General features: G+C 34.6%; 1 protein-coding gene across 1 annotated transcript in view; it reads right to left on the reverse strand.

Annotated features, from left to right (window-relative positions):
• Positions 1-13,061, reverse strand: part of CHMP2B (charged multivesicular body protein 2B) — a 40,806-nt gene that overhangs the window by 5,443 nt on the left and 22,302 nt on the right. The window contains exons 3-4 of the mRNA XM_017669704.3: positions 4,092-4,286; positions 533-635 (exon numbers count right to left, since the gene is read on the reverse strand). Coding sequence (XP_017525193.1) covers positions 533-635; positions 4,092-4,286 — 298 coding nt within the window. The remainder of the gene's footprint in view (positions 1-532; positions 636-4,091; positions 4,287-13,061) is intronic.

A 13,061-nucleotide genomic window follows, 5' to 3' on the forward strand; every position in this document is an offset into this window, starting at 1 on the left:
AGCAACCACATTGTTTTTTCATGTGAAACCTTCATAATAGTGTATATCAATAATATCTTAGTGAAAAAAAAATTTATAAAGAAACATATAATTATGTTTATCAATTTACTTAAGAATTTATAATGTACAAATTCTTCATAAAGAAGAAAAAATATTAAATAACTTTTGGAGGGCAAAAAAATAAAAAACAAAAGACCTCCATTATTTCTACTCGAATACAAAAAGGTCATCTATAGTGTGAAGAAATCAACACAACTCCTACACTACCTAATTTAAACCAGGAAGTTATTTTATTCAAATTGGTTTTGGTCCACTAATTAATAAAAGAAAACTTCAAGGGCCAATATAACCTAACATATTTTATATTTTTCTTTCCATGAAACATCAGTAGAATTTTGAGCCATGTACATTGACAATTTAAATACACACTGGAGTTACAATATAGACATTTATCCGTAGGCTGCTAGTAAATAAACTTGGCTAATTCAAAGATGAGAAAACTATACATTTTACTACATGTTATTAAACTTACTCATTTCTTCAGTCATTTCCATTTTCATGTTTTCCTTCTGGAAATTCTGCATTGTTTGTAATGTCTTTTGTGGATCCATCTTCTTGTTAACTGCCTGCATTGTCTTTAAACATATGAAAAGATTCATGTTACCTACATAATTATGAACATTTTACTATGGAATAAGTCCAAAGGGAACACATCAAATTAAAGCCAGGCTTTCTAAGGATGCAGATCCTGCCATAATCAAACATAAGAATGTTAAGTATTCTAGAGAAAAATGAAATACTCATTTGGAAACCATCTGCTTAACATCTATATAATAAAGACCAGTATGAAAAACTTAATCTGAACAGTAGGCAAAATATTATGCAATAAAAAACACTGTCAACATAAAATCCATTGCTATTCAAATGAGAAAACTGCATTTGCCTATTATGTGGCAAAGCGGGCAATATCTAAATTAAAAATATATATTTAGTTTAAATTTTACAAAATGTTTCATTAAACTTTTAATGTCAAATTTAAAAAGATACATTAGCATACATACTAAATCCATTAATACATGTTAAACTATGGTTTAAAGAAATTAATACTGAGTTTTACAAAACTGGAAAAAAATCTCTTACATTTTATATACACAACTTCTTACTTTATTAAAACAGATTACTGCTATCTATGGCCAAAACACTTATTTTTTATACACACACACACACACACACACACACACACACACACACACACACACACATTATGCATAGTTAATTCAGTATTAAAAAACCCTACACAATATAAAACATACTGACTTCAAAGATACAAAGTAAACAGTCTTTTCTCTATCTCTCTGCAATGCTGCAGTCAAATAATCTTTAAGTATGACGCCACATTCCCCTCTAACCCCCACCAACCCACACATTGCTGACTCTCCAATGGCTTTCCTTTGCTCTAAGTATTAAAATCTAAATTCTACAATTGGTCTATAAGACCAAACATCAATTGAACTCTGCTTAAAAGTCAGTTTCATTTTGCATAACTGGCCTCCAACCACACCGATTATTTCTTTAAATGCTCTCTCCTGCCACAGGACCCTTGCATACCATTCCTCACCTAGAATGATCTCCATTTGCTTTCACTATCAACATTTCAAATTTCAGTTAATACCACTTTCCTAAGGAATTAATCCCTAACATCCCAAATTAAAATAGGTACCCCTGATAAATCCTACTCGCTATAGATGGCATTTTATATTTATTGTTGTAAACTGTATTACTTTACTTGCAACTTATATTATTGTAACTAATACTACTATCAACAATGATTGTAATGATAATAGGACAGTTAATGCCTATATAATTTAATGTGCATCAGACATTGTTCCAAAAAATTTATATATTTAAAACTAAATGATATTTAAACCTGAAAAATCTTTATGTGCAAGGTCCTACCAGTTTCCCTATATTACAAATGGAGAATGAAGGCACAGAAAGGTGAAATAATTGCCAAAAGGTCACACAGCTACTACGAAGTAGCTTAGTAGCTATTTCTAAGTAATCTGGCTCCAGAACCTACAGTCCTAGTAACTACACTAAATTACTTCTCAAATGAGCTATTTTTAAATAGACTATAATCTATCACAGTTAAGTTTTTGAGTGGTTTTGCTTTCTACTTCGTCCCCATGACTTGTAGCTCCCACAAATTGGATCTAAATAAATATTTGCTGAATCAACACATTTCTAAGAAATATAAGTGAAAATTCCAATACAGACATCTCTGTGTGGTAGGACCATGTTAGGTATCTTTCCTAGTCTACCATTGGATTGCAAAATGGATAGTTCTCCCCCTCAACATTACTGAAAAGTAATCCAGCCCAAGCATGTGATCATCACATATGATCTTTTTCCAAATATGAGTGTTTCATTTATAAAAAAAAAGGAAAACAAAAATTTTTGCCCTTACCTGTGTATTTTCCACTGTAAAAGAAAGGACTAGGATCCATCAAGAGCAAGCTGACAGAACAAAATTGATATTGAAACTCTCTAATTTTTTAAAGAACACGTGTCACTACTTATTGTAACCAAAATGCACAAATTCTATTCTCATAGATCCTCATAATTTTTGTATTCCCTATCTGTGAATTTGCCTACTCCCTAAAGTACACTTGCAACCTCAATTCAATACTTGCAGTGCTTTTGTGCTCATTTATGGACATGTGCAGAACAACAAAAAATTTGAATCACCCCAACATGCACTTTCTAGCTAAAATTAAAACAAGGTGACACTACCTTCTTGTGTCAGCTCTCATACTGTAAACAAGTGTCCTTTTTGTACTCTACTTAGCACCACACTTTTGTGGATGATTTTGCCATTTAAAATGGCCCCAAGGATGGTAGTGAAGTGTCGTTTAGTGCTCCTAAGTGCAAGAAAGCTGTGGTATGCTTGCAGAGAAAATACATTTATTAGATAAGCTTTATTCAGGCATCAGTTACAGTTCTATTGACGATGACCTCAATGCTAATGAATCATAATATATACTAAATATGGTATCTTTTAAATATGGAAACACATATAAAACAAGAATAGGTATAGACTGGTGGAAAAAAATGTTATAACCAAAGATTCACAGGAACCTAACTGTTATTTTCCCTAGGAGCAATGTTTTGATATAAATTAATCCATTGTTTCCAATTTTATAGACCTTAACTACTAAAAATAATGAGAATCCACAGTATATATCTTTTTCCTGATATGACTCTCATACTTTATCTCCTCTGTGGCTTTTCTCCCTTTTGGTCTTTATATTCATACTCCTTCCCTGCATCTAACACCTAGCGGTATTTTTAACACCTAGGTCTTCTCTAAGTCTTTCAGATAATTCTATTCAAAGATCTGTGCAGTTCACTGAAGAGCTGCACAGACTGATGAATAGTGGGTAGTTTCCTTTTAAGACATATCTTAACCACTCCCCAACCCCAACTAAAGTGTAAGACCTGTGAGAATAGAGCCTTTGCCCTCAATTTCTTATTCCTCACAGTACTTCGTATTTATCAAGGAGTTCAGTATTTATTAAGATTAAAAGGCTCAGTCATTTAAACTCTATAATAAAAACATTACTTCTTATATGAAGACTGTAAGGTAAACATGATTTCATGATAAAATTAACTGACAAATCCTTCTGATTGTGTCCTTCTGACACATACATGAAAATGAATCAAGAGGAAATTATTACTCAAAAGTAATCAAAACTTTTAGCTTAATAAAATAAGAAGCCAAAAAATCTTCTGACAATTTAAGGGGGAAAAAAAGCAAACACTATTTTAAATCAATTGAAAACATTCAAAACCTACATGTGATCTTGGGACAACTGAAATACCTTAAAATAAGAAATTTTGCATTAAAACAAATCAGTAAAGAATTTAGAATCAGTTATCTGGATCATCCAATATTAAAACTCATTTTACTAAATATTATGTGCAAATTCTGTACCACTTATCAGGAGGTGCTTTTAAATCTGATTTGAACATTGACATTTAAATATCTTAGATAAAACTATGAGCCTATGGATATAAAGGCTCCCACTTACTTTTGCTGTAGTACACATTGCTCCAGCCATCTTCATTTGGGAATTCATCACTTTTGTTTGTGTCGACATAGAAGTGACCTTTGAACTTACAGCAAAAGTTCTTGTTTTCTGTTTCCGTAGATGTACAAGCTGTTTGGCTAAAACTCTGCAAGCTTCTTTATTACCAATCTTGGCCATTTTCTTAATTTCTAATTCCTAAGGAAGGAAACAAAAGAAAGAAAGAAAATCTCTGAGAGGTAATCCTCTCTGATTTCAATTTCAGAAGAATAGACCAAATATATTTAAGACACCCTTTTCTCCCTGATTGTGAAGAGAGAGGCTGTCACAAAGTCACAGAAGAAAGAGTAATTTGAGAGGTTAATTCATTCCACATGTTTACATGAGAAAGAAAGAACTAGTAGTACCTTCATCCACAAATACAAGGCTATAAAGCACTATTCACATAGAGCCCATAAGAGAATTGAAAAAAACCTCAACCCAAAAGTAGACAGAAGGAAAAAACAGAGTTGGTGGAACATAGCAAAAAAGAGTACAGTAGTAGATTTAAAGCTAAGAATACAGACAATTATGTGAAAAGGTCCATTTAACACCTCAATAAAAGGCAGGTTTTCAAATAAGATTAAGAACGTAACCCAACAATACACTAATTCAAGAAATTAACTTTAATTATAAAAACAAAGCTAAATAAAAAAGTAGAAAATATTTTCTACATAAATACATATTAAAATCTGGAGTGGCTACATTAACATCAAGTCAGGAAAACCTAAGAACAAGGAATATTACCAGAAAAAAAGAGGGCTTTTTATAATGATAAAGGAAATCAATACATAAAGATGTCATAAGAAACCTAAATGTGTATGTATTAATAACAGTACTTAGAAATACATGAAGCACAACTGACAGACTCAAAAGGAGAAACAGACAATAGACAAATACACAATTAGCATGAGGGTTATCAACAATGCCTCTCAGGTGTATTTCTATTAATTGTTAACACAAGTGGACAGATAATCTATAATAATATTTACAAAAAATACTATGACTTAACATTTACAGAAAACTCCATCACCAACAGCGAAATACTCATTCTTTAGAAATGTATACTAAAAAAAACCCACCAATATATATTCTGCATCAGGAAACAAAGCTCAGTACGTTTAAGAGAACTGGAATAATGTGAAGTATGTTCTCTAATCATAATGAAAGAAAGTACATATCAGTAAGGATAAGGAAGGAAAATCACAAATAAGCAGAATTAAACAATATGGTTCTAAATAAGTCATAGACTAAAGAAAAGAAATCAAAGGAAAATAAGATAATATTTTGAATTTAATAAAATGAAAAATGCAACATATCTAAATGTGTGGGCTGCAGTTAAAGTTCTTAGAGGGAAATTTATAGCATTAATGCTTATAAAAAATCTCAAGCTTCAAAATGAGAAAGTAGAAAAAAGTTCAAATAAAACAAAGTAAACAAAAGGCAGAAAATAAACAATAAATCTATAAAGAGAAGAAAAATACTAAGAAAATTAACAAAATCAAACTTTTTTTGATAAAATTGATGAATGATTGGCTAGCCACATAAGGAGAAAAAAACAAGACAGAAAGAACACACAAATTACAAATCCTGGGAATGCAAAGGGGAGCATTACTTCATATCCTAAAGATGTTAAAGGACAATATAAAATATTATGAACAATGGCCATTACATTTTAAAATTTAGTAGAAATGGACAAATTATCTCATGGATGCTAACTACCAAAGCTCATTCAAAAACAAAGATAACCTGATCCATTCTGTATCTATGTTTTTAAAAATGAAGTTGTAGTTTAAAAACCTAACCACAAAGAAAACTTCACTCTCAATGGCTTTACTAATGAATCAAACACTTAAGGAGGACATACACAAGCCCTTCCAGTAAAGAGTAAGGGACATTTGCCAACTCATACTTTAAGGAGGTCAGTGTTAATTGGATGTCAAAACGAATGGAGTTTATCTCAGGAGCAAAACTTGATTCAACTTTGGAAAATCAATCAGTATAATTCATTTCATTAACAAACTAAAGAAGAAAAACTACATGATCGTCATCTCAATAGATGTAAAAAAAGCCTACAGTTAATATACTTAATGGGAAAAACTAAATGTTTTCCCCTAAAATCAGTAAAAAGATGATGTCTGCTATCACCACTTCTATTTAACATTGGAAGTGCTAGCCAGTGTGGTAAATAAGAAAAAGGGGGAAAAGGGCATCCCAGTGGAAAGGAAGATGACAAATTTTATTTATTCACAGAAGACTTGACTGTCTATGTAGAAATCTAACAAAGTCTACAAAATGGCTACCTAGAATTATGTGACTTAGGAAGGTTTCACATTCAAGATCAATACACAAAAATTAACATATTTCTTAAACCAGCAACAAAAAATCAGAAATTGAGTTGGTTTTAAAAATATTTAGCATCCATGAGGTGAAATGATGGTGTTGTGAGAAGTGAGGCAGAAATCTCCTCCCAAAACCACACACGTTATGAAAATACAGCAAATGTAACTATTCCTAAAAGAGTGATGAGACGTAAGATTGTACCAGCCAGTCTACAGCTAGGAGAAGAGAACATCTCACAGTAAAGGGTAAAGTAAAAAAGCCACAACCCAGTGGGACCTGAGCACTCCTCCAACCCCAGCTCACCAGTGGGAGGAAGAGAATTAGAGTGGGGAGGGAGTAGAAGCACAGGACTGCTAAATACCCAGCCCTAGAAATCTACTTCAGGAGCACAAACCCACCTTTCATAGTACTCTGAAGATTAGAGGGGGTGAAAACAAAAGTCAGAGACTGAGACTGTGAAGAGGCTCCACAACCAGCTGCCCTAGGACAAGGAAATACAGGTGCTTTGAAATACTTCCCAACAGTGAGAAGGCTGCTAAAGGGGCAAGCATTTAGGAGAAGGAATAGGTGGATAAAATCATCCCAGCACACTCATCCCAGCAGGCTGAGAACTTTCAGGAGCTTTAGGTGCTCCATCCCACTGGCTAGCCATGCATCCCTGAGGCCTCTCACTGCAATAAGTAGCCTGCTACTCCTTCCTCCCTGCCAGCACCTGCACACAAACCCGCTGTCCCCACCATTGCTCTAGACCAGTCAGAGGGCAACCCCACCTACAGCAACTACACAGCTCAATGCAGAGGCTTTTCTCAATGCAGGCAGCTAACAGACCCTCACAGCAGAGGCAGACACAGCAGCCAGGAAGTGTAAAACAGCTTTGTCCTCCCAGCAGGCACCGGTGACACTCGCCTGCAACCACTGCCATTGCTCCAGGTATTGGGCAGCTCCAAAGAGCAGAGCTTCTGAACACTAGAGGGTGCTGCCTATACAAACCTAATATTTCTCACTGTCCAATAGGATTATGAAAAAGGCAAAGGAATTGTTCAATCCCAAATGCCTCAAACACCAAAAAGAGGGCTCAGTGAGACTGAAATCACCAATCTCCCTGAAAAAAAAAAAATTCAAAATAAAAGTCATAAGCACGCTAATGGAGCTACAGATAAATATTCAAGAGCTAAGAGATGAATTCAGGAGGGAGACAGACACATTAAAAAATACAGTAGCTGAAATGAAACAAACAATGGAGGGATTTAAAAGCAGATTAGATAAGATAGAGGAGATGGTAAATGGAATAGAAATTAGAGAAGAGGAATACAAAGAAACTGAGGCACAGAGAGAAAAAAGGATCTCTAGGATTTAAAGAATATTAAGAGAACTGTGACCAACCCAAACAGAACAATATTCAAATTATAAGGGTACCAGAAGAAGAAGAGAGAAAAAGGGATAGAAAGTGTCTTTGAGGAGGCAATTGCTGAAAACTTCCCCACTCATAGGAAGGAAACAGTCTCTCAGGCCAAGGAAGTGCACAGAACTCCCAACACAAGGGACTGAAGGAACACAAGAGCAATACATATAATAATCAAAATGGCCAAGATCAAGGACAAGGACAGAGCATTAAAAGAAGCCAGAGAGAGAAAAAAGATCACCTAAAAAGGAAAACCCATCAGGTTATCATCAGACTTCTCAGCAGAAACCTTACAGGCCAGAAATGGAGTGGCATAATAAATTCAATGCAATGAAAAAGAAGGGCCTAGAACTAAGAATACTCTACCCAGCAAGATTATCATTTAAATTTGAAAGAGGGAATAAACAATTCCCAGATAAGCAAAAGTTGGGGGAATTTACTTCCCACAAACCATCTCTACAGTGCATTTTAAAGGGACTGCTCTAGATAGAAGTGCTCCTAAGGCTAAATAGCTGTCACCAGAGAAAGTAAAACCACAGTAAAGGAAGTAGATTAATTAAATACTAACCAAAGGCAGAATTAAATAAGCTACTCACAAAGTCAGTAAAGGGTTACACAAAGAGTACAGAATATGACAGCCAACTTATAAAGAGTGAAGGAGGAAAAAAAAGGAGAGGAAAAAAGAATCTTCAGATTATGCTTATAATAGTGTAATAAGTGAGTTAAGTTAGACTGTTAGACAGTAAAGAAGCTTCCCTTGAACCTTTGGTAACCATGAATCCAAAGCCTGCAATGGCAATAAGTACATATCTTTCAACAATCACCCTAAATGTAAATGGACTGAATGCAACAATCAAAAGACACAGGGTTACAGAATGGATAAAACAGAAAGACCCATCCTTTTTTTTTAGGAGAGCAAGGTACAGGCTTTTATTTAGAGATAAAGTGAGAGAATAGAGCTCCCAGCTCACTCCAGGAGGGGACAAGAGAGTCTGTAGTGGTGCATTGTCTAGGGGGTTTTATAGGCAGCTGAGGATTTTTCAAGAACATGAAAAAACTTAGTGGTAGAAAGACCCATCTTTATGCTGCCCACAAGAGACTCACTTCAAACCCAGAGACATACACAGACTAAAAGTGAAGGGATGGAAAAAGATATTTCATGCAAACAATAAGGATTAAAAAAGCAGGAGTTGCAATACTTGTATCAGATAAAATAGATTTCAATACAAAGTAACATGAGACAAAGAAGGAAATTAGACAAAAATAACGGGATCAGTCCAACAAGAGAATATAACCATTATAAATAAGTATGTACATGAAATAGGAGCACCCAAATATATACAACAAATACTAACAGAATTAAATGGTAAATAGAATGCAATGCATTTATTTTAGGAGACTTCAACACACCACTCACTCCAAAAGACAGACTAACCAGACAGAAAATAAGTGAGGAGACAGAGGCACTGAATAACACATTAGAGCAGATGGACCTAACAGACACCTATTGAACATTCCACCCAAAAGCAACAGGACACACATTTCTCTCAAGTGCACATGGAACATTTTCCAGAATAGATCACATACTAGGCCACAAAAAGAACCTCAGCAAATTAAAAAAGATTGAAATTGTACCAACCAACTTCTCAGATCACAAAGGTATGAAACTAGAAATAAATTGTACAAAGAAAACAAAAGGCTCATAAAACACATGGAGGCTTAACAACATGCTCCAAAATAATCAAAGGATCAATGACCAAATTAAAAGAGATAAAGCAATACATGGAGACATATGAAGATAACAGCTCAGTGTCCCAATTTATGCAGGATGCAGCAAAGGCAGTTCTAAGAGGAAAGTACATAGCAACTCAGGCCTATTTAAAGAAGGAAGAACAATTTCATATGAACAGTCTAAATTCACAATGAATGATAGTGGAAAAAGAAGAACAAATGAGGCCCAAAGTCAGTAGAAGGAAGGACATAATAAAGATCACAGAAGTAATAAATTGAGAAGAATAAAACAATAGAAAGAATTAATGAAACCAAGAGCTGTTTCTTTGAGAAAATAAATGAAATAGATAAACCCCTAGCCAGACTTATTAACAGAAAGGAGACTATATATACATAAACAGAATCAGAAATGAGAGAGGAAAAAATCACTACAGACACCAAAGAAGTACAAAGAATTATTAGAGAATACTTATATGTCAACAAACTGGATAACCTAGAAGAAATGGACAACTTTCTAGAAAAACACAACCTTCTAAGACTGACAACCCAGGCAGAAACAGAAAATTTGAACAGACCAAATACCAGCAATGAAATTGAACTGGTAATCAAAAAACTAACCAAGAACAAAATCTTCGTACCAGATGGCTTCACCGCTGAATATTACCAAACATTTAATGAAGATCCAACACCCACCCTGCTTAAAGTTTTCCAAAAAGTAGAAAAGGAGGTAATACTTCCAAACTCATTCTATGAGGCCAGCATCACTCTAATAGCAAAACCAGGCAAAGACACAACAAAAAAATAAAGCTACAGACCAATATCCCTGATGAACATAGATGCAAAAATACTCAATAAAATATTAGTAAACTGAATTCAAAATTACATCAAGAGGATCGTATATCATGATCAAAATGGATTCATCCCAGGGATGCAAGGATGGTACAACATTCAAAAATCCATCAACATCATCCACTATATCAATAAAAAGAAAGACAAAAATCACATGATCATCTCCATAGAAGCTGAAAAAGGATCTGACAAAATTCCACACCCATTCTTAATAAAAACTCTGAACAAAGGTGTACAGATGGCAAGTACCTCAACATAATAAAGGCCATATATGACAAACCCACAGTCAACAGCCTATTTAAAAGTGAAAAGCTGAAAGCTTTTTCTCTAAGATCAAGAAAAAGACAAGGATGTCCACTCTCTCCACTTTTATTCAACATAGTACTGCAGGTCCTGCCATCACAATCAGACAACACAAGAAATAAACAGCATCCAGATTGGTAAGGAAGAAGTTAAACTGTCACTGTTTGCAGATGACATGACATTGTAAATAAAAAATCCTAAAGAATCCACTCCAAAACTACTAGAACTAATATCTGAATTGAGCAAAGTTGCACGATGCAAAATTAATACACAGAAATCTGTTGCATTCCTATACATTAACGATAAACTAGCAGAAAGAGAAATCAGGAAAACAATTCCATTCACAATTACATCAAAAAGAATAAAATACCTAGGAATAAATATAACCAAGGAAGTGAAAGACATATACCCTGAAAACTAAAAGACACTCTTGAGAGAAATTGAAGAGGACACTAATAAATGGAAATATATCTATGCTCTTGGGTAAGAAGAATTAATATTATCAAAATGGCCATCCTGCCTAAAGCAATACACAGATTCAATGCAATCCCTATCAAAATATGGACAGCATTCTCCAATGAACTAGAATATTCTAAAATTCATATGGAACCACAAAAGACCCAAAGCAATCATGAGAAGGAAGAACAAAGCTGGGGGATTATACTCCCCAACTTCAAGCTCTACTACAAAGCCACAGTAATCAAGACAATTTGGTACTGGCACAAGAACAGAGCCATAGATCAATGGAATAGAATAGAGAGTACAGATATAAACCCACACATACATTGCCAATTAATATATGATAAAGGAGCCACAGATATACAATGGGGAAATGACAGCCTCTTCAACAGCTGGTGTTGGCAAAACTGGACAGCTACATGTAAGAGAATGAAACTGGATTACTGTCTAACTCCATACACAAAAGTAAACTCGAAATGGATCAAAGACCTGAATGTAAGTCATGAAACCATAAAACTCTCAGAAGAAAACATAGGCAAAACTCTTTTGAATTTAAACACAAGCAACTTTTTCATGAACATATCTCCCCGGGCAAGGAAAACAAAAGCAAAAATGAACAAGTGGGACTACATCAAACTAAAAAGCTTCTGTACAGCAAAGGACACCATCAGTAGAAAAAAATGGCATCTTATAGTAGGGGGGAATATATTCATAAATGACATATCCAATAAGGGGCTGACATCCAAAATATATAAAAGAGCTCATGTGCCTCAACACCCATAACGCAAATAACTCAACAGAGAATCTAAACGGACACTTCTCCAAAGAAGAAATTCAGATGGCCAACAGGCACATATAAAGATGTTCCACATCACTAATCATCAGAGAAATGCAAATTAAAACCACAATGCGATATTACCTCACACCAGTTAGGATGGCCAACATCCAAAAGACAAACAACAACAAATGCTGGCGAAGATGTGGAGAAAGGGGAACGCTCCTACACTGCTGGTGGTAATGTAAATTAGTTCAACCATTGTGAAAAGCAATATGGAGGTTCCTCAAAAAACTAAAAATAAAAATACCATTTGACCCAGGAATTCCACTCCCAGTTATTTATCCTAAGCAAACAGGATCACCGATTCAAAAAGACACATGCACCTCTATGTTTATGTCAGCAGTGTTTACAATAGCTAAGAAATGGAAGTAACCTAATTGTCCATCAGTAGATGAATGGATAAAGAAGATGTGTTACATACACACAGTGGAATATTATTCAGCATAAGAAGAAAGTAAATCCTACCATTTGCAAAAACATGGATGGAGCTAGAGGGTATTATGATCGGTAAAATAAGCCAGGCGGAGAAAGCCAAGTACAAAATGATTTCACTCATCTGTGGAGTATAAAAATAAAGCAAAAACTGAAGGAACAAAACGGCAGCAGACTAACAGAATCCAAGAAAAGACTAAGGATTAGCAAAGGGAAAGGGACTGTGGTGGGTGGGTGGGAAGGGAAGGATAAGGGCATTAAGAGGTTTTACTATTAGTGCACATAATATAGGGTGGGGCACAGGGAAGGAAGTATAGCACAGAGAAGACAAGTAGTGATTCTACAGCATCTTACTATGCTGATGGACAGTGACTGCAATGGGGTATGTGGTGGGGACTTGATAATAGGGGGGAATGTAGTAAGCACAATGTTGCTCATGTGAAACCTGAGCATAAGATTGTATATCAATGATACCTTAATAAAAAAAGAAAGAAACTAACCAGCAAAAAAAAAAAAATCTATCATCAGAAATATGAAATAGGGATAAATCTGATGAAAGAAATGCAACATCCATATA

The sequence above is a fragment of the Manis javanica genome, chromosome 3 (genome assembly GCF_040802235.1).
Source record: "Manis javanica isolate MJ-LG chromosome 3, MJ_LKY, whole genome shotgun sequence".
Taxonomy (NCBI): Eukaryota; Metazoa; Chordata; class Mammalia; order Pholidota; family Manidae; genus Manis; species Manis javanica.